Source organism: Coenobita brevimanus, chromosome 78 (assembly GCF_032717465.1).
Source record: "Coenobita brevimanus isolate Jiangsu-jjx chromosome 78, ASM3271746v2, whole genome shotgun sequence".
NCBI lineage: Eukaryota > Metazoa > Arthropoda > Malacostraca > Decapoda > Coenobitidae > Coenobita > Coenobita brevimanus.
Genome location: NC_137031.1, coordinates 37,438,790 through 37,465,828, shown reverse-complemented (window position 1 = coordinate 37,465,828; position 27,039 = coordinate 37,438,790). Strand labels below are relative to the sequence as shown.

Below are 27,039 nucleotides of genomic sequence, written 5' to 3'. Positions count from 1 at the left end.
AAATGACTACAGTATTTTGATGAAGAAAGCATCACATCCTAAAAAATTTTAACCTACAGTATCTTGACGAGGCTGAAAAATGGGAAAGCAGCTGAGGTTTATGAGGTGTATGCAGAGATGATTAAGTATAGTGTAGAGAGTGGAATGAAGCAGAGAGTGGAATCAAGTGTTGAGATATGAGCATTTAATGTTTGGCAGCCTTTAAGAAGATGCAACAACTGCACTTTTAAACCTAATAATAATCCATCCATCATCCAATCCTACATTGCCCCATCAGGAGTGTACGAGCCTGGGGCTAGGCATTTGGTCCCGACATTTAAGATGAGAGTGACCAGCCTCACTCATCCCTGAGTGGCATACACGAGCAATCAACCCCAACCACCCCTTGGATATAAACCTTCACCGGCTCAATCGGATTGGAATGCAATAATTACCCACTAAACCACCAGGTGGCAAAACCTGGTTATATGGTTACCACCCAGCGTAGTAAATGGTTTCCTGGTGTACAGGAAGGCCGCATACAACTTCTTTCCCATCTCTAGAAACTTTTTCACTGAAGAAGGACCAAGGACATCTTTGCCACCATCACCACACATTTCTGCAAAGTTCTGTCCACAAAATACTGAACAAAAAGAAAATAAATAACACAAAAATGGCAGCGTTTCAGTCAGATGTGGTGTAGGTATGCAACTGAGTCTGGCAGGGAGGGTAAAACGGGCACTGATTGGCCCGTGCGGTGGGTGGGGACGACATATGGCTCGCTGACTGGATACTGCACCTGGGAACAGAGAGTAGATTCGCCTGTTGTATATTCTTACCCAGCCACAAACATCCCCTGATGCGCAATAAAAAAAATAGCCTCAGAATAATGACAATATCTAGTGGAACAAGGGTAACCTCTACATTTCCTGCCTCACTGACCAGATAGAGAGGGGACTAATGTTTATGAATCCATCATAAAACAAAAATGGGAAACCTGGCATATTTGCCTCTCGTACTCCAAACTCTTCACAAATAAGAAGGCATGGATGAGTGAAACTGTGCCAGTAGAGAGGGAAAAGGCAGTGATTGTTCCCCTGTACAAAAACAAAGGTATGCAATGTGAGTGCAAGAATTATCGTGGCATAAGTCCATTGAGTGTTGCAGGGAAAGTATATGGAAGAATTATTATAGAGAAAGCAAGAGAGATACCAGAAGTCCCAATGAGTGATGACCAGGGTGGCTTTAGGAGTGGCAGAAGATGTGTGGATAAAATATTTGGAGTGAGAGATAGTGGAGATGGCTTGTGAGAAGGACTATATGGTGTTTATGGCATTTATGGATCTTGAGTAAGCATATGGCAAAGTTGACAAAGAAGGATTGTGGAAGGTTTTTGTAGAGTGTAGATGGTGAGCTGCTAGGTGCTGTCAAGAGTTTTTATGATGGTAGTGAGAAATGTGTGAGGGTAAATGAGCATCTAAGTGAATGGTTCACGATTGGTGTGGGCATGCGATAATATTGTGCGATGTCCCCATGGTTGTTCAATATATATATGGATGGGATGATGAGAGAGGTAAAAACACGAGTAATGGAAAGTGGCATGGCTTTGGTAATGAATGGTGATGGATGGAATATCTCAAATTTGTTGCATGCTGATGATGCAGTGCTACTTGCAAATATTAGACAAGAGCTTGGTAGACTGGTGCAGTATTGTAAATATCTGTGAGCACTGTGCCTTAAGAGTAAATGCAGAAAAAAGCAGAGATGGTTACTGAGAGACAAGGTGACTCCCACTGTGATGTTACAGTGAAAGGAGAGAGACTAAAATTGGTGTTCAAATACCAGAGTACTGTCATACAAAAGGGAGGAAAATGTGAAAAAGAAGTGGAAAGTAAAGTGACACAAGGAAGGAAAGTAGCTGGTACTATGAAGGCATCAATAAGAAACATAGGCTTGGGTGTTTCTACTGAACAAGGCTTACATGAATTAGTGTTAATGCCAACTTTAACTTACTGGTGTGAGACTACAATGTGGCATCAAACTGACAAGTCAAGAGTAAGAGCAGTGGAGATGGGAGAGCTGAAGAATGTACAGTATATGGATTACAGAGAGTGGATAGGATATGGAATAATGTGATTCGTGAAAGATGCGGAGTAAGGAAGTTTGTGAATACCAGAATCGAAGAGAGTGTACTGAGATGGTAAGGTCATGTGGAGAGAATGAATGACAACAGAATGGTGAAAAAGGTACATCCAGCAAATCTGATGGAGGAAGGAGGTGAGGTGGGACAAGATGAAGGTGGAGGGAATGGTGGATGAGTGTGTGAGAAAGACAGGTATGGAAGTTGGCAAGGCAAAGGGACTGACAAAATGAATTTTGTGCAGAGAAGTGTATAACCAGGGAGTTGGCACCCCTTTTTAACGTGACAGCATTGCTATATCAGATAGTTACGTGTGAAGCTACAGAACGTGGTGAAATTTTTTTGGTGTATCAAATGACGCCAGGATTTCAAGGCCTTGAATGATGAGTGAATGGAAGCAGGGCCCATTGAAACTGGCAAAGTTTGGCTGTCTGGATGTTGCTGCTCCTCACCCTCTCCAAGAGTGGGAAAGAGGTCTGGATGATGATGATGATAATCTTGAATATAAATGGAGAGCTGGACCAATTTAGGATTTTATTCGGGCTACCACTAGGCATTTTCATTCAGCTGAAAGAAGCATCCCTTCAGTCCAGTGACATACTGTACTTATTATTTTATTCTTGGTACTACCTGGCAATCTTACTATGCTTTGGACAGACTTTTTAAACCAGAGAGATTAGATGTTGCATTCATTTACATTTTCAATATGCAATGTCGCCCTAATGCTGAATAACATGTCTGGAGATAACAAGAATAAATAAATAAAATACATCAACAGACTGAAGGGGTTAGAGAGGTAGCATACTCACGGGTCTAGGTTGAAAGAGTATTGGCCACTCTGGTCACGCTCCTGTGTGTAGGTGAGGTTGTAAGCCAGCATTGTGTCAATAAGGGACAACAATTCAGCCTTCTCCTGCTTGCTGTATAGCTGTGTGTTTACCTAAGGGACAATGGAAGAATGTTGTTATTTAGGTCAAATGTAATCAGGTTTGGTGTCACACACAGCTAACCAACCATCTGAGAACATCCTGTGTCAATTAATTTCTCTTAATAACCAATCACTGGCTTGACAAACTAAAACTTTCATATTTTATTAATTAGTCAAATCACCATCCAAGGAAATGTGAGATAACTGCCACCATTTGCCACAACAAGCATAGTACTGCAGTTAGTGAAGGAACCATCTCGACACTCCCTTAAGCTGAGGAAAGAGATGGTAAAACTCCACTGTACTTGAAAAAATGTCCAAAAACTGTCCTTAAAGCTTCTAAATACTATATGAAGAAAGGTTGTGTATGGTTGGCAATTCTTGAGCAAAATTCAGTTACACTACCAGCAGCAAAATGCCAACCCACCAATTTATTCATGCTTGTTGCTATGCATCGTTGTCTGGTCTTTATTCTTGTGCTTCCTATAGCTGTTTACAAAACAGTTTTACCATGAGTCCTCCCCTGAAACATACACATTCTTCCCTGTACGTGTCAACCTTTGAAAGTTCCATGTGAATCTTAAAATTATTTCAAAATTTTCAACAGTCAAGCAGTGTTATTGTGATGGTAATAATAATAATAGTAATAATCATCATCATCACCATCATTCGGACCTCTTTTCCAGCCCAAGGGCAGGGTGAGAGATAGCAGCATCCAGGCAGCCAAAGTCTGCCATATTCAATGGGCTCTGCTTCCATTCACTCATCATTCAAGCCCATGGAATCCTGGCTCCATCTGATAGGCCAGAAGGTTTTACCATGTACTGTAGCTTCATATATACCTACTCAACAGGTTCAATCCAAACGCTGCCACATTACAATGGAGTGCCAAATCCCTTGGCATTAACTTCTCCGCACAAAATTCATCCAGCCAGCTTGATCTTGTCAGTCCCCTAGCCTCACCAACTTCCATACCTCTCTCCCTCACACACTCATCCACCATATCTCTCCACCTTCTTCTTGGTCTACCTAGCCTTGTCCCTCCATCATTTTTGCTCAGATGTACCATATTCACCATACTGTTGTTATCCATTCTCTCCATATGACCATACCATATCACTACACTCTCTTCTATTCTGGTGTCCAAAGAATTCCTCACTCCACATATTTCACGAATCAAATTGTTTCGTATCCTATCCACTCTCTGTACCCCACATGCATTCCTCAACACTCCCATTTCCACTACTCTTACTCTTGACTTTTCATTTTCATGCCACACCACTGTCTTACACCTGTATGTTAAAGTTGGCACAAAGACTCCCTCATGTATGCCTCGGACTGCTGTAATACTCAAGCCTCTGTTTCTTATCAAGGCCTTCATAGCACAAGCTACTTTCCTTCCTTATGTCACTCTACTTTCCACTTCTTTTGCACAGTTTCCTCTCTTTTCTATCACTGTACCAGGTATTTGAACTCTCTCACCAATTCCAGTCTCTCTCCATTCACTGTAACATCACACTTGGAGTCACCTTCTCTCTCAATAACCAACACTTTTCTACATTTACTTTCAAGGCACGACGCTCACAGACATCTACAAAATTCTGCACTAGACTACCAAGCTCTTGTCCAGTATTTGCAGCTAGTACTGCATCATCTGCATACATCAGATTTGAGATATTCCATCCATCACCATTCATTACCAATGCCATCCCTCTCTTCATTACTGGTGTTTTTACTTCTCTCATCACCCCCATCCATATATATACTGAACAACCATGGGGACATCACACAACCTCGTCGCACGCCCACAATGATCGTGAAGCATTCACTTAGATGCCCATTTACCCTTACACATGCCTCACTACCACAATAAAAACTCTTAATGGCACCTAGCAGCTTAACATCTACACTGTACATATGCAAAACTTTCCACAATCCTTCTCTGTCTACTTTGTTGCATGCTTTTCCCAGATCCATAAAAGCCATAAACACCTTAATGTACTCACATGCCTGTTCCACTATCTGTCTCAATGCAAACATTTGACCCACACATCCTCTGCCACTCTTAAAGCCACCAAGTTCATCACTCAATAGGCCTTCTAATATCTCTCTTATGTTCTCTATAATAATTCTTCCATATACCTTCCCTACAACATTCAATAAACTTATGCCACGATAATTCTTCCACTCACTTTGCTCACCCTTATTTTTGTACAAGGGTACAGCCTTTTTCCACTCTACTGGAACAGTTCCACTCATCCATGCCTTCTTCCATATCTCCAACAAGCACTTCATTCCATTCTCTCCACTACACTTGATCATCTCTGCATACACCTCATCAACACCAGCTGCTTTCCAATTTTCCAGCCAGTTCACAGCATTCTTCACTTCTGCCAGTGTCAAGTTTCCTGGCACTGCATTCCTTCTCTGCACACCCCCAAAATCAATCAGGTTTACAGCCACTCTGCTCTATCCATTTCCATTCATCAGACTTTCTAAATATTCTTTCCATCTGGTCCTTACTTCATCCCCATGGGTTAATAATCTACCACTTACATCCTTCATACTTTCACAATTCCTTCCACTGTCACATCTACAATTTCGCACCTCTTTCCAAAATAACTTCCTATTTTCAGAGTAACTTGCATTCATTACTCTTCCTAGATCATCATTTACCTCCTTCTTTTTCCTCTTCACTAGTGTCTTTACGTGCTTATTGCTTTCAATATATTCAGTTCTTTTTTCAATTGATCCCCTGTCCTGTATCCACTCTAGCCACTTCTTCCTCTTTTCCTACACTGCTCTCTTAACCTCTTCATCCCACCAAGCTATACTTTTCTTCTTCATTGTTACTCTTGCCACACTACACACCACTTCAGCATTCTTAACTAAGCAATCCCTATATGCATTCCACAAGTTGTCCAGATCCATTTAATTCCAATTCACTAATTCTGACTACTCCCCTGTTTTGGCCCTGTATTCATTTGCCATTTCTTTGATCCTCAGTTCCTTGACTTTCAGTCATTTTTCCCTGACCTCTCCTCTCTCTCCTGGTCCGCCTCACTTCTCCCAGCTTGATCTTGCATACCACAACCATATGATCTGACAGACCTCCACACTGTCCTCTCACGGCCCTCATATCAGCAACCATTCCCATCAATGATCTCTCCACGAGCAAGGAATCAATCAGGCTTCCTTCACCACGATCTCCGTTCCCACTATACCATGTATATTTATGTGCAACTTTGTGTTTGAAATCCATCCATCCATCCATCATCCAATTCCATGTTGCCCCATGAGAAGCGTAGAAGCCCGGGGCTAGGCTATTTGGTCCTGACATTTAAGATGAGAGTGATAAGAGTTACAAATGCACAACCTCCTCTCTTCAGACATATCCTTTAGTCACTTCCCATTATCATTTTCTCCTGGTACTCCATTACAACCCATTATGATATCCTCGGAACCAGTGCCTACTCTTCCACTCATATCGCCCATTACAATTACCTTATTGCTCCTGGGCATTTCTCCCACTACTTCATCCAGCTCATCCCAAAACCTGTCTCTCTCTCTCTCCTGTCCTCACTCGGTTCATACGCTACAATCACCGCCACTTTCACCTTCTCAAACTTGCACTTAACATACATACACCTCAAGTGACACATTTGTAGTCTCTCATTCCTCTCTACCACACCTTATTCATCAACAAAGCAACTCCTTCCTTGCATCTTCCTTGCCCATTCATGTGATAATAATCTATCTATCTATATATTGCGAGACGCCTTAATCTCGTAAGGGGTGGCCACAAACAAACTGCCTCCATGTCGCCGTCCCCCCACCATTTCATTGCCCTGCTCCCACCACACACCCCTCTCTCTCATATACCTCTCCACTCCATCCCTCCATCTCATCCTTGACCTCCCCCTCCCTGTCCATCCCTCCACCTCACTCACATACACTCTCCTCATCAGCCTCACTCTCCATCCTCTCCATATGTCCAAACCACCTCAGTGTGTTTCTTCTAACGCTTCCTATCACATCCACATCCACACCACAATGCTCCTTCACTTCCTCATTTGTCAATGTGTCTCTGCACGTGACTCCACATTCTCCTCTCAAATAACTCATTTCCACTGCTCTCACTCCTGACTTCTGTCCCTCCAACAAGGTCCAAGCTTCACTTCGGTATGTAAGAGTTGGTATCACAATGCCACCATGTAGTAGCTTTTCAATTCCATGCTCACTTCCCTGTTTCTTATTACTGGTTTCAAGGAACCAGCAACCTTTCTTCCCTGTTGCACCCTTTCAAGCACTTCACTCTCTAAACTTCCATCCTTACTCACCACACTACCCAAGTACTTTGCACTCACATTTTCCATTTCCTCTTCATCCAGCCTCACTGTACAGTACATTCACTGACCTCACTTGTCTTGAAGATCATAACTTTACTCTTCCCTACAGTCATCTTTAGATTCCGTTTCTTACACACTTTCCCACACTCATCCACCAAGCCATGCAGCTCCCCTTCATCTTCACTTAACAACACAGTATCATCTGCAAACAACAGTACAGGGAGTTTCCAAACATTGCCCTCTCTCACCAGGGCCGCTCCAATGTCCACTGCCCTACCCTGTATCTCTAACCCCATCCATATAAAGACTGAACAACCATGGAGACATGACACATCCTTGTTTAAATCCAACCTTCAAATAGCAAAATTCACGCAGTTCACTATCCACACGCACTGCAGCCTTAGCACCCTCATACATATTCTTCACGGCCTTCAACAACTTCCCATCTACTCCATATATTTTTAATACTTTCCACAATCCTTGTCTATCCACCCTGTCATATGCTTTCTCCAAATCCATGAAGGCTGCAAACAACTTCTTTCCCTTCTCTAGAGACTTTTCCATTAGAGATCTATTAATATCTGATCTACACATCCTCTTCCATTCCTAAAGCCTCCCTGATCTTGTCCAACTAATTCCTCTGTTATTTCCCTAACTTGGTCAATAAGTACCCTACCATATACTTTTCTTATTACTGTAAGAAGACAAATGCCCCTGTGATTACCACACACTTCTTTTTCTGCTTTTCCTTTGTACAGGGGAATAATTATACCTGACTTCCAATCCTCTGGGACTCTACCTTCCTCCCATGCCAATCTCCACATCTTCCACATCCATTCTACTACTATCACTCCCCCATGCTTCAGCAATTCACCACACTCCATCAATTCCTGGGGCTAAAACTTTCTTCATTGCTTCCACAACTTCCCTCCTATTGATTTCTTCCTCTCCTCTCACATCCTTCCTCCTCCTAGCCAATCTCCTGCCACTTATACTTGCATTACTCTTATTCTCTATGTTCAACAATTCCTTCAACTGTTCTCTCCATTTGCTCACTTTTTCTCCCTTCTCCACTAGTAATCTACCATTTTTATCATTCACTCCCCAGCTAACTTCTTTGGCACCCTGTCTAACTTGGTTTACCTCTTTCCAGAACATTTTCTTACATTTCCTCCACTTTACACTCAAGTTCTTCCAAATTCCTCATCCACTCTCTTCTTACTAATGTTTTCACCTCTCTCTTCCTCTCTGCTCATAGCTCTCTCTTCCGTCTCTCAACTACTTCCACGCCCGTTTCTCATCCACTCACTATATGCTTTTTTCTTTTGTGCCACAGCCTCTCTCACCTCTTCAATCCACCATGCTGTTCCCTGCACCCCCTTTTGTCTTCTCTTCACTCCACACACCACCTGACGTGCTGCACAGATTTCTTCTGTGAATATCTTGCACACACCTTCCACATCCCCCATCTGCTCCAATCTATATTTACCCAATTGCTCCTCCAGTTCCCTCTTATATAATAATAATAATAAATTAACATTATAAATTAGTGACAGTTTCTCTCACCGGTCGAAGGTTTGGCTGAATAATGTTGATGAGGTAAGGAAGAACATCACACACCAGCCTGGAGGGGGAGGGGGGATTGAGCAGAGCACGGGTGCTGGGAGACATCTCATTAACCATTGCTGTTATTAGGTTCTGCATCTTCGTCAATTTTTGAACTACCTAAGAACAAATGAAAAGATGGAAAAATTATTTTGAATTACCGATGAACTGGGATGACATAAATAGTTATGCAAAGGCTTAATAATGGTAAGTAGCACCATGCTGTGAAAGTATATGAAGAAATGTTAATCTGCAATGAGGAGAGTGCAATGGACTGTTTATGGGATTTATGCCACACAGCCTGGGGGAATAAATGAATAATAAAGGTGTTCCAATCAGACTGAGCTGGTGCAGGTTTATATCCAAGGGGTAGTTGGGGTTCATTGCTCACGTATTATCACTCAGGGATGAGGGAGGTTGGTCACTCTCATCTTAAACGTCAAAACGAACTTGTCTAGCCCCAGGCTCCTATGATTCTTTGGAGCAACACTGGATTAAATGGTGAATGAATGAATAAATAAATGAATAAAAAAAGATGGAAACTGAGAATGCTGTGATTGCACACTTATACAAAAGTAAAGACGACAGAGGTGAGCACAAAATTTATTGTGGAATAAGTCTGCCGAGTGCGTTCTGAGATATCCTACGGTTTATTAAACTACAAATAATCAAACCTGGACTAAGAAAATCCATGAGCTGGGAGTGACCAATGTACAAGAGGTGCCCCATATGCTGAATATGATCATTTGGCTGTAGCAACAAAAAATAAAACAGATAAATTCAGTGGGTTAGTTATATTTCTTCTGGTCCTTCATTATATCTATTACATTCCAAACCACCATACAGGCTTGGCTAGATTTGTAGTGACACAGGCAAGCACAGGATTAAGATCTAAACTTTCTGCATTCTTTTTAAGGTATATCACCAAAGGATGATGGAATTCCAAGTTCCATAAATCCCTAGTGATTCATGCACTCCAAATGCTAAGAAATGAGGGTGCCAATTCCCAAAGTAACAAGAACAAAAGACCCAGTCATACCTCATTCATCTTAGTGGGGAACTGTATCTTGTGGTGCTGATGCGTAGCAAAGAGGAGGTGATATGAGACACAGGCATAAGGGAGATAAGCCATCAGTGACCAGGACTGACTATGATTAATTTCAGACAGATGAAGGTCTGTAAATCCTGCCCAGTCTAGTCCTTGTGTGATCTGTAATGTGGAATATTTACAAATCTGAGAGAGCTTTGGATCAAGAATAAGCACAAGTGCTATAACTGAACATTAAACAAACATTATCATCACCATTCTAGCTATTTCCCACTTGAAAATGAGGCAAGGAAGATCCAGAAGTATAAAAAGAACTATCAACAGCCTGCCCTGTAAAATGAGCTACAAATCCATTCACTTTTCAAACCTTCAAAATTCTCAGTTCTACCTCATGGACAAATCCATATACACATATTTCCCCCACCCTCCCATGTGTGCTTACTTTTTTAAAATCCATTGTGTCCAGGTGACATTTTTACGCGATGACCCGGGGACGTCCGGGTGACACGTCATGATCTAGTGTTTTGCAGCAACGTTTGAATACTGTATTACACGGGTTACTTCCACCCCACGCAGCCACTGGCAACCCTCCTGCACACATATGAGCCATGCTCCAGTTACCTGTGTACCTCCGTAATGGATCGACCTACACAAAGTGTTTGCCCTGTGTCCAGATCCTTGGCTGAGTGCCTGCAGCTGCCAACTTCAATACCGATGAAGTCCAAAGGCCAGATAAGAAAAGGGCTTTGTGATAGTGTTATAGGGAGAGAACTCCAGTTGACATTATCTCCAATTGTGAGTGAAGAGAGTGACTCTTCCTCTCAGGAAAGCAACTGCCATAATGAATGTCGATATTTATGCGTCGTGTGAGGAGGGTGGAGAACGTGTCCTCCACTGTGCACCCATCGTTTCCCACGTATGTTCATATGCTATTTCTGACAATGGGAATGGCTCAGAGGGTATTAACAATCCTGGAGAGAGGGATACTACCACAGATGAGGAGATGGAAGAGGATGTAGGGAGTGGAGAATAGGAGGAGGTGGAGGAGGAAGGGAGGAAGAAAGTGGAAACGCAGTGTATCAAGCCTCACGCCACAGCTTTGTCTATTTACGTGAATAATGGAAGCAGAAGTTTGTTTCATGATGAAAGCAGTGCCTTATTTTTATTGAAAGTTTTCATGTGTGTATGTTTGGTATGATGGAAAAGTACAAATTACAGGAAAAAAAATTCTGTTATAGTGGAAAATAGAGTGGAATGGAGAAAGGAAGGAGGGAGGAGGAAACGCCGTGCCTCGCGCCACCGCTGTGTTTATTTATTGTGAATACAGTAATGGAAGCAGAGAGCTTGTCTCATGATGAAATCAGTGCCTTATTTTTTACTGAAAGTTTTCATGTGTATTTTCATTATGATGAAAAAGTCTAAATCACAGGGAAAAAATTCTGTTACAGTGGAAAATACAGCATCTGCAATTATGGACAGTAGGTGAATAAGTATTTTGTGCACAATATTTTTTTTAGGTTTTATGTACTGGATTGTGGTAGGTGGGGGTGCTCATCATCCACTCACTCAATGTAGTGCTGCTGTTGGGTGTCTGCCCTTTCCTCTCCTCCATCCTTCTATCCTCTTCTGTCTTTCTTTCCTTCATTCTTTCCTTGTCCTTCAGCCTATGGGTGACATTACACTCCTTCTTCTGTCTTTCTTTCCTTCATTCATTCCTCTTCCTTCTGCCTGTGGGTGACTCTACACTGAGTGACAAGCCAAATGGTTTCCTGTACACCAGGAAACCATTTACTATGCTGGGTGGTAACCATATAACCAAATTTTGGCACCTGGTGGTTTAGTGGGTAATTATTGCGCTCCAGTTGGACTGAGCCAGTGAAGTTCTATATCCAAGGGGTAGTTGTGGTTGATTGCTTATGCAGTGCCACTCAGGATGAATGAGGCTGGTCACTCTCATCTTAAATGTCGGGACCAACTGCCTAGCCCCGGGCTCCTACGCTTCTCATGGGGCAATGCAGGACTGGATGATGATGATGATGATGATGAATTTATGTACTGGTAGTAGTAGTAGTTGTAGTAGTAGTGGTAGTAGTAGTAGTTGTAGTAGTAGTGGTAGTAGTAGTAGTAGTAGTTATAGTAGTGGTAGAAGTAGTAGTTATAGCAGTGGTAGCTGTAATAGTAGTAGTAGTGGTAGTAGTAGCTTTTGTAATACCCAGCCTTCTAGTGGCACAGTGATGCTAAAACTGAGCTAGAATGCAAGCCAAACATACATCTCCGTGTGTGTGTGTGTGTGTGAGGCAGTGGTAGTGAAGCAGTGATGACACGAATGAGCGCACATGCCTGTATCTGAGGCAGCCTGCCTCGAGGTTGTTGCTATGGTTACCAGATTCAAAGCAAAACTCCAGCCACATTTTTGAAAAATGTACATGGAAATGGTGTTTGTGGTGGCTTGTGGTCGTCTGGAAGTGTTATTATTATGGAGGGCTAGTATAAGCCTTAGTTGTGTCACCGCATAACTGCCACGCATGTGGACAAGGGCAAAAAAACAACAAAAATTGACCCCTTTCCCCACTCACTCTCTCTGACAGCTACAGAGAAACCCTCCAAGCTTGCCTTGGCACTGTAACTGCCCCGCCATCATACACCCATTGATAGGGCAGCCTCCTGGGGCACTACTCCCAGGTTCGGGCCTCTCTCTATTGAGTGGAAGCAGCAGCCTGGGAACCGCAATGTCCTGTACCCTCTAGCACAGGTTCCAGCCCCATCTCTCCCTGGCCCCAAGATCTGAGCTGGCGGAGCCCTTGTCGTGTCTCCCTTCAAAAGGACTGCCACTAGGTAACAGGGACAAAGAGTTCTGGCCACATGTCCTTGCTGGCATCAACCCCTGTGATATAATAGGCCACAGTGTGTCATATGTAAAGCTCTTGGGCATTTCTCCCACTGCTTCATCCAGCTCATCCCAAAACCTGTCTTTCTCTTTCTCACTCCTGTCATCACATGGTGCATATGCTACAATCACTGTCGCTTTCACCTTATCAAACTTAAACTTGACATACATACATCTTGAGCTGGCACATTTGTAATCTGTCATTCCACTGTGCCACAGCTCATTCATCAACAAAGCAACTCCCTTGCATCTTCCTTGTCCATTCATGCCTGATCTTTCACATTTCACACCCTCCCACTCCTCTACTTCACCCCCTTTCATCTGAATTTCACACAGTGCTGTTGTGGAATATCCTGCACTCTTGAACACATTCACCATTTCCACCCTCGTGTTCTCCTCATTCTTGCCTCCCATATTCCACATGGGCCATGCGAATCTGCTCATTTGGTTGGGGCCCTGGGCAGGTATTGGGCCCTGCAAGGTTCTCTGAAACATTTGCCACGATTAAGTGATTTTAGACACGGAAATCTGGGGGACACTTAACCCAGCCAAAAAAACTGGGTTATATGGTTACCACCCAGTGTAGTGAATGGTTTCCTAGGTACAGGAAACTATCTGGCTTGTCACTCAGTGTAGAAACCATAAGGACATCCCTACATTGAGTGAGTGGTTGATGGGCATCCCCACCTACCACATTTATTATCACTGCTTTTAAAAAATCACCAACATTTATTCGTTGTTGCTGTACCCTTTCAATCACTTCATCCTCCAAACTTCCATCCTTACTCATCACACTACCTAAGTACTCAAATGCACTGCCATTGCCATTTCTTCATCATCCAACCTCAATGTACATTCAGTGACTTCATTTCTCTCGAAGACCATAACTTTACTCTTCCCTACATTCATCTTTAGATTCTGTTTCTTACACACTCTCCCAAACTTAGTCACCATGCCTTGCAGCTCCACTTCATTTTCACTTAAGTATAACAATATCTTAAATAAGCTATAGACAGTTAGTTTATTGTTAACCTGCTGGGATGCATTTAGGTTAAAATGGCTGATGAAATGAGGAAATGACTGATGAGTAGTGGCTAAGGACCACAGAATATCCGGCAGTTGGACCCATCTTTGGGAAAAATATTGCTCCACTTTTTTTTTTCTCTCTCTCTCTCTCTCTCTCTCCAGGCATCACGCACTCACAAACATCAATCATTTGTGAGGAGTGTTATAATATATTTCTCATAAATGATTAGGGCAGACTGTATTGTACTATGTATGACAAACATAAAGCATTACTGATAAGGAATCTAAAGAAATTGATGGCAATTATGAAATGCATATGACAAATGTCATCCTCTCACATTATCAAGGTTGGCAGTCTTGACCATGAGGTAGTTATGGAACCAGCCCTGTGTGAGCCTGTCATAGGGAGCATGGCTTGCAGAACGTAGAATTTGCTGCACACGTATCCTCAGACCCCCCTCCTCACCCACTCTGCTCAGGTCACCATTCAAATCCGGCATTGGTGGCAGTGACTCATCTGGTGCGGCATCTTGCAGGGGGTTGCGTCTTATTCTGCATAAGGAGGTAGCAGTAGCTGGTATAGGATAAACTTAGTGACAAACTGAAGAAAATGCAAATGTAACAGAAAGAATATAAGGTTAAAATAAACAAGTTTTCAATATACACAGCTTCCTTTACAAGACACCCTTACAGTATATAACCACATAAAGCACCAAATACTTTAAACCAGTGCAGATGAACAAACAAATAAACAATAAAAAGGTCATAAACTTCTGGTAATGTAATGATAAAGACATACCGGTACTAGGACACATTGCACTCATTTCCAGCCAGCACTGCTGCTATATTAAACACATATCACTCACTTATTTTTGTTTTACAGAGCTACTGTTAATAAAAAAAAAAATGAGGTATCACTCACTGGGAAAAAAAAAAAAAAAAAAAAAAAAAAAAAAAAAAAAAAGTACTGTAGTCAAACCAAAATACTGTCAACTAAACTACTGTACTGCTAAATGTGGGGTGCCTGTGCAAGTCTAAGAGAAGTATTGGCAAAAAAAAAAAAAAAAAAAAAAGTCTCACTTCTTCTGTCTGGGTATGCTAAAGATGTCTGCCCAAACTGAGAAAAGTGAGCGCTGATGATCCTTCTGGCCCAATGATGTGCTGGTCACGTCCTCCAGGGTCACCACGCGCTTGCTGCTCCTGGTATTATGAGAGGCACAAACATATCGTACAACAATAATATACCACAACATGTCTTAGGTGGGGGCGCTCATCATCCACCCACTTAGTGTAGCGGTACTCTATTTTAGGGTAGCTCTACAGTGGGTGGCAAGCAAAATGATTTCCTGTAAACATGGAAATCATTTACAACGCTGGGTGGTAACCTTATAAGCAACATGTGTTCCCTACGTGACAACAAGTGGGTTGGTGGAAGGTTAGTGCCCCTCCCCAGAAAACAACTAACCAAAAATGCGAGCAAGAAGACTCAGACCAGGACTGATCAACAGATGACGACTAAGGACCGAACAAAAGACATGGTACGGATTGTGACATGGAATGTAAGGGGTGCAAATGATGAGGTGAAAGAGAGAGAGACTGTCCAGGCTTGAGGATGCAAAAGTAGATGTGTGAGGAATCAGTTAATCACTAAGACAAAATGGAAAGGTGAGACTGAGAGAATTGGAGCATGGATGGTGTACATGTACGGAGTAGGTGAGAAACAGACGGCAAAAGAAAGAGTTTGTATTCTTGTGTGCAAGAGATGGAAGGAGAATATAAGAGAATATGGATCCACTGGCTCAAGGATTGTGTGGGTAAGATTGAAGGTTGGACTACAAATGTGCGCGGCAGTGTGTGCGTATGCACTAACACAAGATCGTGCAAGCAGAGTGAAAGAAGAGTTATGGACGAAATGTGGATGCATGCATGGAAAATTCTGAATGGATTGAGAGTGTTTTTGATTGGAGATATGAATGGGAAAGCAGGGAATGTGAAGGTGGATGGAGTAGTTGGTAAGTGGGGTGTGCCTGCAGTAGTAGAAAAGAATGGCAATGCTCTAGTGGACATTTGTGCAGGGAGGGAGTTGGTGATAGCCAATACCCTCTTTAGACACAAAATGATCCACAAGTATAAGTGATGAGTGATGAGAAGGGAGGATGGTGAACTGAATGAACGGAAGGCAATGACCGATTACGTGCATGTGGATAGTGAACTGAGTTAATTTCTCTATATGAATGTTGGATTCAAACAGGGATGTGTCATGTCCCCATGGATGTTAAAACTGTATATGGATGGGGTTATAAAAGAGAAACAAGGTCGGGCAGTGGATGTTGGAGCAACCCTAATAAGAGAGGGCAGTGTTTGGAAACTCCCTGTACTGTTGTTTGCAGATGAAACTGTATTGTTAAGTAAAGACAACGGGGAACTGCAAAGCTTAGTGAATGAGTTTGGGAGTGTGTAAGAAATGGAATCAAAAAGTGAATGTAGGGAAGAGAAAAGGTGTGGTCTTTCAGAGAAGTGAAGTTACTGAATGTACAGTGAGGTTGGATGAGGAGGAAATGGAAAATGTGAGTACATTTAAGTACTTGGGTAGTATGATGAGTAAGGATGGAAGTTTAGAGGGTGAAGTGCTTGAAAGATACAACTGGGAAGATGGGCAGCTGGTTCTTTGAAAGCAATAATAAGGAACAGGGAAGTGAGCATGGAATTAAAAAAGTCATTGCATGACAGTATTGTGATATCAACTCTAATGTATGGAAGTGAAGCTTGGACCTTGTTGGAAGGACACAAGTCAAGAGTGAGTGCAATGGAAACAAGTTATTTGAGAGGGGCATGTGGAGTCACAAGGTGAGACAGAGTGATGAATGAGGATGTCAAGAAGCACTGTGGTGTGGATGTGGATGTGATAGAAAGCATTAGGAGAAATACACTGAGGTGGTTTGGCCATGTAGAATGAATGAAGAGCAACAGACTAACGAGGAGAACATATGCAAGTGAGGTGGAGGGGGGGAGGGAGGGGGAGGCTGAGGATGTGATGGAGGGATGGAGTGGAGAGGTATAAGAGAGGGCGGAGTGTGAGCTAGGTGCAAGACAGTGAAGTGGCTTTGGACAGGGCAATGTGGAAGCAATTTGTTTGTGGCCACTTCTTACGGGATTGAGGCATCTGGCAACAGATTGATAGACAGATGTCTTAGAAACTGATGCAAAAGATATATGAACCACAATAATCATTAATGATTGACGGAATAGTAAGGGTACACAAGGAAGCACTCAGACTGCAACACCCTTGCTTTGCAATCAGTTATGGGGTCAAACATTTGACTTTGTCCTATGACCTCAACATGCAACTCAGTATTCTCAAACTCAAATAATCCCATCCATAGCTGACCCACAGCCCTTCCACCTTCCACATCATACTCTACAATGTACAAAGGTTGGTGCCAGCATGGACATGCAGCCACAAAACTTTGCCCCCACTACCTAGTGGCAGGCTTAAGGAGAGGTATGGGGTGGGCTCTGTCAGCACAGTTTTATGGCCAGGATGGGATAGGACTCAGATCTGTGTCAGATGGTACAGAGCATTGTGGTTCCCAGACATAAAACCTCTCCCATGGGAGTCCATTTCTTTAGTCAAATGAGAGAGCTTCAAGAACCATAACAAAACAAACAAGGGCTCAAGACTGACCCTTGATTCACACCAACATTCAAGGTACCATCAAAGAAGAGGGACATTGGCCATGTGCGATTTGCCACAAGGGCGTAAAAAGTAATTCCATCTTGTGCAGTGTCTGTGACAAGTGGGTACATAACAGATGTAGTGGAATTAGAGGAAGACTGCAAGATAATGCTGATTTCATGTGTGTGGTATGTCGGGGAGAGCAGGTAGAGTTTGTCAGATATGAATGGACTGAACTTGCTGGGGGGTCTCTTGAGTGTGTGGAAAAGTTTTGTTCTTTGCGAGACATGTTATGTGCTGGAGGTGGGGCTGGAGCTAGCTCTGAGGCTAAAGTGAGGAGTGGTTGGAAGAAGTTCAGGGAGCTGTTGCCTCCTGACACTGAGAGGGCTCTCCGTCCGTGCTAGGGGATCTTTGTATGTGGCATATGTTCGGAGTGTAATGCTATATGGTAGTGAGACCTGGGCAGTAAAGATGATATCTGCATGGTACAGGAATGACAGTGATTAGGTGGATGTACAGTGCATCCCTGGCGTACTAACCAAGATGGTCCCTAGCCTTGCAGATCAGTTGCAAAGAGAGAGGCTGGAAAAGCTGGATCAGCCTTCTTTAGATGAAAGAAGACAGAGGGGAGACATTATTACAGTGTATAGGGCCATGATGGAAGCTGATAAAATTGACAGAAAGGCTGTTTGTATGGGATAGGAGAGTTACAAGACGATACATAATGAAACTGAAAAAGCCAAGTTGCCTGAAGGATATCTAGAAATACAGTTTTCCATATAGATGCATAGGCCTGTGGAATACCCTGGACAAAGAGATTGTCCATTCTACAAACTTAAACGAGTTCAATGCAAAATTTGACTTACTGACAAATAGGGATGGGACCCCACAAGCGTACCTTATTTCCTGTATATCACAACTACTAAGGATTTCAGGGGCAGTGTCCAACTGTTTTTTTTAAATAACGTCTCAACAAAGCGTCGGACAAGGATTTAACTTTGGCAGTGCATGTTTGAGACCCCGACCTAATTTGTAAAATTATGCTTTTGTACCAAATGTGTATGATTAAGGCATTTATAAGAGTAAATGTAGGGTAAACTTAGCTAAAATCGTCAGAGGCATGTAGTGAGGCTAGCTTCGGTCACGATACAAGCCCCGCACACAATTCGGAACGTGACGTCGGTGTGACGTAGTAGTAATCACCGACGTAAGTGGCAGTTCTGTCTTTATGTAAGCTGCTTCAGATTCAATGCCTCAGGGTTACTCATATTTCTGAGCTGCGGCTGATTTTTAGAGTGACTGTACATCCCTCCAGACTCCCTATTAGTACATAGTATATGCATCGCCCTCTTACACATATTGTGACGTCAATATGACTTATTTACTTCTGAAGAGTAGTAATCACTGCCTGAGCCGGCACCGCTGGGCGAGGTGATGTGGCGGCCGCCGACAGGCGAGACGTTACCAAACCAAAACTTCAGCGATGGCGAGCATCTCTTATTGTACTAGAGGTTGCAAGACTGCTTTTGTGCTGCGGCTTTTCGCGGTATACAACCGCGAAAGGGTCCGCATGAGGAAATTGATAAGTTTGAACAGGTAATTTGAAAACAAAAATTGATAAAAAATAAAATAATATGGCGAAATTCATTTGTTGACTGCCAAGGGGTGGTGAACCAGACTACATTCTTCTCATATAAGGACCATACTGAATCTGTAGTAGGGGTGAAATATTACTTCGGTGTGTGTGTGTGTGTGTGTGAGAGAGAGAGAGAGAAAAAAAAAGTACAGTATGTGGGGGGGGGGGGTTAGAAAGATAGAAATGTCACTTGCGTCGGTGATTACTACTGCGTCACACTGACGTCACGTTCCGAATTGTGGGCGAGGCTTGTATCGTGACCGAAGCTAGCCTCGCTACATGCCTCTGACGATTTTAGCTAAGTTTACCCTACATTTACTCTTATAAATGCCTTAATCATACACATTTGGTACAAAAGCATAATTTTAAAAATTAGGAAGCGTTGTGAGGAACACACTGAGGTGGTTTGGCCATGTGGAGAGGATGGAGGGTGAAAGATTGACGAAGAGAGTGTATGTGAGTGAGGTGGAGGGTGGAAGAGGGAGGGGGAGACCGAGGATGAGATGGAAGGATGGGGTGGAGAGGTATATGAGAGAGGGGGGTGTGAGTTGGGAGCAGGGCAGTGAAATGGCGGGGGACAGGGCGACTTGGAGGCGATTTGTTTGTGGCCACCCCAAACGGGATTGAGGCGTCTGGCAATAGATAGATAGATAGATAGGTCGGGGTCTCAAACATGCACTGCCAAAGTTAAATCCTTGTCTGACGCTTTGTTAAGACGTTATTTAAAAAAAACAGTTGGACACTGCCCCTGAAATCCTTAGTAGGTAAATACAAGCACACACACACACACACACACACACACACACACACACACACACACACACACACGAACCAAAGACGATAAATGAAAGGAGGATAAGGAGGACCACTATCAGGTATTAACAGATGCATGGGGAGTGAGAGTAATAGACTGAACAGAAGACTGGATCACAAGCTGCAATAGCAAAGACCAAAGGACTGACATAATTAACACAATGTAGGAGACTGATTCTATCGGATACATTTATGTGAAGCTACAGAATGTGGTGGAAATTTTTTGAGTATCAGATAAGGCCAGGATTCTGGGGACGTGAATGATGAGTGAATGAATGCGTAGCCTATTGAACTGGGCAAACTAGGGCTGTCTGGACGTTGCTACTCCTCACCCTGCCCCTGGGTAGGAAAGGAGGTAAGGATGATGATGAATGATGATGAGGAGGAGATATAGAAGATGTTAGTGGTAGATGGGGATGCCCCCATCCACTCACTCGATGTAGTGCTGCTTTGGGTGTTTGCCATTTTCTCTTTTCCTTCCTTCCTCTACTGTCTTTCTTTCCTTCATTCTTTCCTCTTCCTTCTGTCTATGGGTGATTTTACACTCCCTATTCTGTCTTTCTTTCCATCATTCTTTCCTCTTCCTTCTGCCTATGGGTGACTCTACACTGTGTGACAAGCCAAATGGTTTCCTGTATACCAGGAAACCATCTAGTATGCTCGGTGGTAACCATATAATCAAATTATGGCACCTGGTGGTTTAGTGGGTAATTAAGGTGCTTCAGTTGGATTAAGCTTGTGTAGGTTTATCTCCAAGGGGTGGTTAGGGTTTACTGTTCATGTAATGCCACTCAGGGATGAGTGAGGCTGGTCACTCTCATCTTAAATGTCAGGACCAACCTGCCTAGCCCCGGGCTCCTACGCTCCTCATGGGGCAACATAGGATTGGATGATGGATGGATGGATGGTCATTATCTTTAGGTATGCACTAAGTTTTAAAACTACAAACACTTACAGGTCAGCCTACTACTGTAGGATACAGAAGTTCACTAGGATTAAACTCTGAAATTCAAAATGAGCTTTATGGAAAATGGAATATTTTGATACTAGAAACATGAAGATAATTATGAAAAATTCATGTAAAAATACACCTTACAGTATCATGACCAGTAAATTTAAAGAGGTACCTTGTATCAGAAGAACATCATCTGTTGCTATGTTTGCCCACTGTCTTTAAATATAAGTACATACAGTAGAATGCTTGAGGATAGATGATATAGCACCATCCTATTGTCCAAAAAGTTATCTTCGAAAGTGGAGGTTTTTGGCAAAGCAGTGTTCAGAATCTGAAGACTGTATTGTAATACAGTATCAATGTCAGTGAAACGAGTCTGCAACAAAAGGTCACTCAAAAGTTCGTAATTTGGGCATGCGATGGTGGATGTCCATGTAAGTTCATTAGTCAGTAATTTACTTAACTGCAGACATGAAGTGCAAAACAACTAATTTAAATTTTTGTAGGAAAGAAAAGTGTCTCAATTAATTTCAGAACAAATCAACTGACTTAGAAGTATGTGATATATGACATATGATTTTATTTTTGAACAAGAGCAACTAAAATGTGGATTGCAACAAATTAAATGGCACCAACATCACACCATTACAGTCTTCTTATGTACACTGAGTTGAGTGGGGACTCTTCATCTTTCCTAGTCTTTGATGAAAAAAATATATATATACACTGAACAAAAAATACCTTATAAACTGCAGTACTGAGAGGCAGGCTCTGATGTCATTCTCTGTTTTGTCACACAGAGCCATTAGTACAGAGAGGTCAGCTTTCAGTTCTCGCATCTTTGCTACCTCCAGAAGTCTTTGTGCTAACCTGGGAATGTAAGCTACATATAATACTGGAAGGGGGGGGGGGGATTATTAAATAAAAATAAACAACCAGCAAATTTCAACTAGTAATATCCTAGGCCTCACTAATTCTAGCCTGACAATCAAGTCCACAAACTGTATGTAACATAGCATTTAGTATGGAAATATTTTAGAAATTAGGTGGAGAGTTAGACATCTTTACTGAGTCACCCTAAGGGAACTAGAATCAAACACCAGGCAATTCAAAAACTGAAGAAAACTTAACAACATAAAAAGTAGTTCAATCTGTGCTATACCCATTTGCCTGCACCAAGTTTCATCCATTAATGAGCATTTGCTATCTCTACTGCACTCTTGTAAGCATACACTGATGGTTCTGTATACAAGGAAACACAATTAGGATACTGACATGGTTGTTGATTTCCATTCCATGCACAATTTTTGTGCTTTTCCTTATCTAGGAGTCTAGAAAATAGGTTAGGTATGTTTTCTCAGTATCAGGTTAGGTTAGTATATTTGTCAGTGTGGTTATTTACTTACAGTAGGATAAGTTAGTAAAAAAAAAAAAAGGGAAAATCAAACAGCATGTACTTCAGAACTGGTATACAAAATGGATATCTGGAAACTTACCTCATCTAACCAATGTTTACTTAGTTCAAACCAATAAATCATGGCCTATCATAAACCAAAGATTCAGTTGGTCCACACCACCCTGACCTAATTTAAAGAATCAAACACACCTTGCTGTATTTGTTGGAGGAAACTGAACAACTAAAGCAATCTGTCTTAGTGGTCTGAGAGCTGGTGTATACAGGTCATTACAAATGCAGATCACTGGACGCTGGAGCACAGTTACCTCCTTCTTCCCTTTTTTCAACTTTCGTCCAGTGTCCTTTCCAGTCAGCATATTTACCAACAGGTTGATGGATGGCTGTGGATGGAAAAGAAGATAAATAAATAGGGTAGTGGTCAATGCAATTTGAAAGATCAGTCTAACAATCTATGGGCCATTAATCTGACACTCACAACTCCAAAGAGAAATGTAGTCAACTTACAGCAGGTGCTCCATCAATCTCGTCCATAACCAGACAGTTTGGTTTTGGGGAACGTCCAATGACAGACCTCATGGTAGCTGCAGTCTCTAGAGCAATCCTGAATGCCTCAGGGGATCGGTCATTACTGGCATTAACCTCAATTGTGTGGTAACCTGCATGGCGACCTAAGACATGTGCTAAAGTTGTCTTGCCAAGCCCTGGAGGTCCTGCCAGTAATAACACCTAATAAGAAATAGAGAAAGATACAGGGTAATTTGGAAAGCTAAAACAGTAACCATTACAAAAGATAATGTGCAGTCAATGATGAGCAAACTTCCTAAACTGTAGATCAATGCAAGAAACTTCACCAGCTGGAGAAAATAAAAAACAAAAGTGCTTCCAAAGCCAGAAGCTAATTTTTCACTCATAGTGAGTGAATTTGGAGGCATCATGAGGAGATCGAGTCAACTTACACTATAGTCCTTCCAAAATATCGAGATTGTTTGGATATTGTCCCTTACGGGAATTCCCTTACGTGCGACGTTGCCACAGTTTTTACTGGTTAGTACTTGGATGGGTGACCGCCTGGGAACACCAGATGCTGTTGGCATCCCTACGTCAAGTGGGGTTGGTGGAGGATTAGTGCCCCTCCCTGTAAAAACAATTAACTCTAAGCCCTTGGCCACCCTGTCTGGGATACATGGCGTCTGGCAATGAATGAATGAATGAAATTATCGGATTAGAGACAAACTTCAAGGGACAACCCTCACTTGCAGCTCACTACCTCTCTCTCTCTCTCTGCATATAAAAACAACATTATATGGAGATTCATTTCTATAAAGTCTATACGGTTCTATGAATTATTAGAATTTGAGGAAAAACCTCCTGACTGTCTGTAAGTCTGTCTCTGTCTCTCTCTCTCCCTACATATAAAATCAACATTTTATGGAGATTTATTTCTGTAAAAAGTCTATACGGTTTTATGAATTACAGGTCCTCTGTTTGCCTTCTTTTCTCAAAAATACTTATTTACACTGTAAATAAGTTCTCTTTCTCGATTGTGGAGCAGAAGAGGGCGAGTAGTAGGGGTAGGAGGTTATCTTTTAATGGCGGTCAAAGAAAGTGACCTGCGGATTGACTACCCTCACTGACTCACCTACAAGAATGACAGTGTTGGAATGCAACGTTGCCAAGTGTTGAGGTATTTATAAAAAGTCATTGTTATTATTAAAAACAATAGGCATTTTCTTACACTATATAGCCTTAATAGAGAATTATATATACATGTACTGTAAATAAATTTCATTTAGAAGTAGTAAATAGCTGATATGAGACAGAGAGGTGTATTTTGGTATGGATTCGGCAGCGTCACGCGAAGGGGAATTTCCATCAGGGACAACGCCCAAACAATCTCGATATTTTGGAAAGACTATAGTCACATATCATAAAAGGTTCTGTGACGAATTAGCACAGACAGAGAGCTGTGGAGAAGGCATGCTACTTCTTTAAAAGAATACAGTATATGCTTCTGAGAACTCTGCTTTAGTGTGTTATAATCTTGGGTTTCTGTCTAATTGACATCCCTTTTCCTCTCGTGCAAAAATGATCCAGCCTTATGTGACTTACAACTGGAAAAAATGGGAAAACTTATGGTATTCTGGTGTGTAATTCTATCACCTATTGGTACTAATCATAATCTTTTAACAGCAAATAAAGGATGGCTTGGAACTTACATGAAGAACCAGACGTAGTTAATATACTTCCATCAACCTAACTACAGTCAGGCACGTAGTTCCACAGAATGTAACCATGAACAAAGTGCCTCAAAGTTGCTTGATCCTCTCATCCTCAATTTTTAAGTTTTTCTTCCATGACTACCATCTCCCTCTCCTTCTGTAATAGTACCATCCTATGCTGACAACCTACCAATGGCTCCACAATCCCCCAAAACTTGACTGGCAGCAGGCCAGCTCCAACAATGCCTACACTCACTAAAACAATGGCTAACACAAAACAGACTTACTGCCTCACCTACAAAATCAGTGATGGTAGGTTGTGGTGACCATCATCCACTCACCCAATGTACTGCTGCCTCCTTCCTTCACCTTCACCATTCTTCTTCTGTGTCTTCCCCCTTCTCTTTCTATTTTTCCCATCTTTCCTGTCATTTTAATTACTCTTCTTTCTACTTCAGGTGGTTCTACACTGAGTGCTAAGCCTACTGGTTTCTTGTAACCCAGGAAACCATTTACAGCTCTGGGCGGTAAACCACATAACCAGATAACAAGGTGATGTGCAACCTACTAGTGCCCCTGTTAACTGAATGGAGAGATGCAAATGCAGCATCCAACTCTTCATACATTTCCCTGCAGCTGCAGTTAGGCTCTGTCTACCACAAGGAACACTGGTTCATTGCATGGGATGGCCCTCAGGGGGCTGTTGCTTGCCTGTGTTGATGGGTCTGCTCAGCCAGACAGACCAGGGTTATTCAACAACAATAACTTCTGATAAATGTGAATGTCAAACACAATCTAGTTACATTCACTGTGGCTGACAAAATTGGTGTATGCATCTTATATAATTACAGATGGAGTTAGAGCAAAGAAAAATACAAAAATTAACCTGGTTAGCTCTCTATGAAACTGGACACATTAACCTGCCTAACACTGGCTGAAAAAAATAAAATGTCATGCTTTACTAACACAATGGACAAAAAATACATAAAATAACACAAAATAAAGGAACTGGATAATATGCACATGATGGCAACTCAAGTAGTATTAACAGATCCTTAGTCCATGAATCAGTGGTCAAAAACACCTGAAAAACATACCTGTAAGGTAAATTCACTTACTAAGCGCAACATAACATGTAAAATGTAAGTAAGACAGTATTAAACTGGCAACACAGAGGTGCATCTAAGACACAAGCCTTCCTGGGCTAATATATATATATATATAAAATTATACTGTATATATATATATATATATATATATATATATATATATATATATATATATATCTATATATATATATATATATATATATAAAATTATACTGTATTTCTAGGGTAACTCTACAATGAGTGGCAAGCCAAATGTTTTCCTGTAAACCAGGAAAGAATGTACAATGCTGGGTGGTAACTTTATAACCAACCAACATGTGTTCCCTACGTGGCAACAAGTGGATTCGCGGAGGGTTAATGCCCCTCCCCGGAAAACAACTAACTAAAAATACGAACAAGAAGCTTTGGACCAGGACTGACCAAAAGGCAACAACTAAGGACCAAACAAAGGGCATGGTACGGATAGCTACATGGAATGTAAGGGGTGCGAATGATGAGGTGAAAGAGAGAGCGATTGTCCAGGTGCTTGAGGGTGTGAAAGTGGATGTATGTGTATTAGCTGAAACTAAATGGAAAGGTGAGACTGTGAAAGAATTGGAGTATGGATGGGGTGTATGCGCAGTGGGTAAGAAAGTGAGGGCAAAAAAAAAAGGTGTGTGTATTGTTGTGAGTAACACCTGGAGGGAGAATATAAGAGAGTATGGATCAGTTGGGTCAAAGATTGTATGGGTAAGACTGAAAATTGGACTACAAATAGGGGCGATTGTGAGTGTGTATGTGCCAAAACAAGATCGTGCAAGCAGAGTGAGAGAAGAGTTCTGGACAAACGTGGAAATGTGCATGGAAAACTTTGAAAGGAAAGAGAGAGTGTTTTTGATTGGAGATATGAATGGAAAAGTTCGGAGTGTGAAGGTGGATGGAGTAGTTGGTGAGTAGGGGGTGCCTGCAGAGATGGATGAGAATGGCAGTGCTTTAGCAGACATTTGTGCTGGGAAGGGGTTAGTGACAGCCAATACCCTCTTCAGGCACAAAATGAGCCACAGGTATACATGGCGAGTGATGAGAAGGGAGGATGGTGAACTGAATGAGTGGAAGGCAATGACTGATTATGTAAGTCTGGATGACAGGTTGAGAAGGTGTGTAATGGACGCAAGAGTATATAGAGGTTGGGGGAGAATCAGTGTGCAAATGAAATGGAGAAACAGAAGAAGAGAAGGACAGGAAGAAGCAGTACATGCAAGGAGGGTGGAAA

At 42.1% G+C, this 27,039-nt stretch overlaps 1 protein-coding gene across 1 annotated transcript in view; it reads right to left on the bottom strand.

Annotated features, from left to right (window-relative positions):
- Window positions 1–27,039, bottom strand: part of cutlet (chromosome transmission fidelity protein 18 homolog) — an 84,720-nt gene that overhangs the window by 16,222 nt on the left and 41,459 nt on the right. Inside the window, exons 8-15 of the mRNA XM_080279451.1 lie at window positions 22,964–23,185; window positions 22,649–22,839; window positions 21,784–21,912; window positions 15,043–15,162; window positions 14,301–14,514; window positions 10,041–10,211; window positions 8,963–9,121; window positions 2,929–3,059 (exon numbers count right to left, since the gene is read on the bottom strand). Coding sequence (XP_080135577.1) covers window positions 2,929–3,059; window positions 8,963–9,121; window positions 10,041–10,211; window positions 14,301–14,514; window positions 15,043–15,162; window positions 21,784–21,912; window positions 22,649–22,839; window positions 22,964–23,185 — 1,337 coding nt within the window. The remainder of the gene's footprint in view (window positions 1–2,928; window positions 3,060–8,962; window positions 9,122–10,040; window positions 10,212–14,300; window positions 14,515–15,042; window positions 15,163–21,783; window positions 21,913–22,648; window positions 22,840–22,963; window positions 23,186–27,039) is intronic.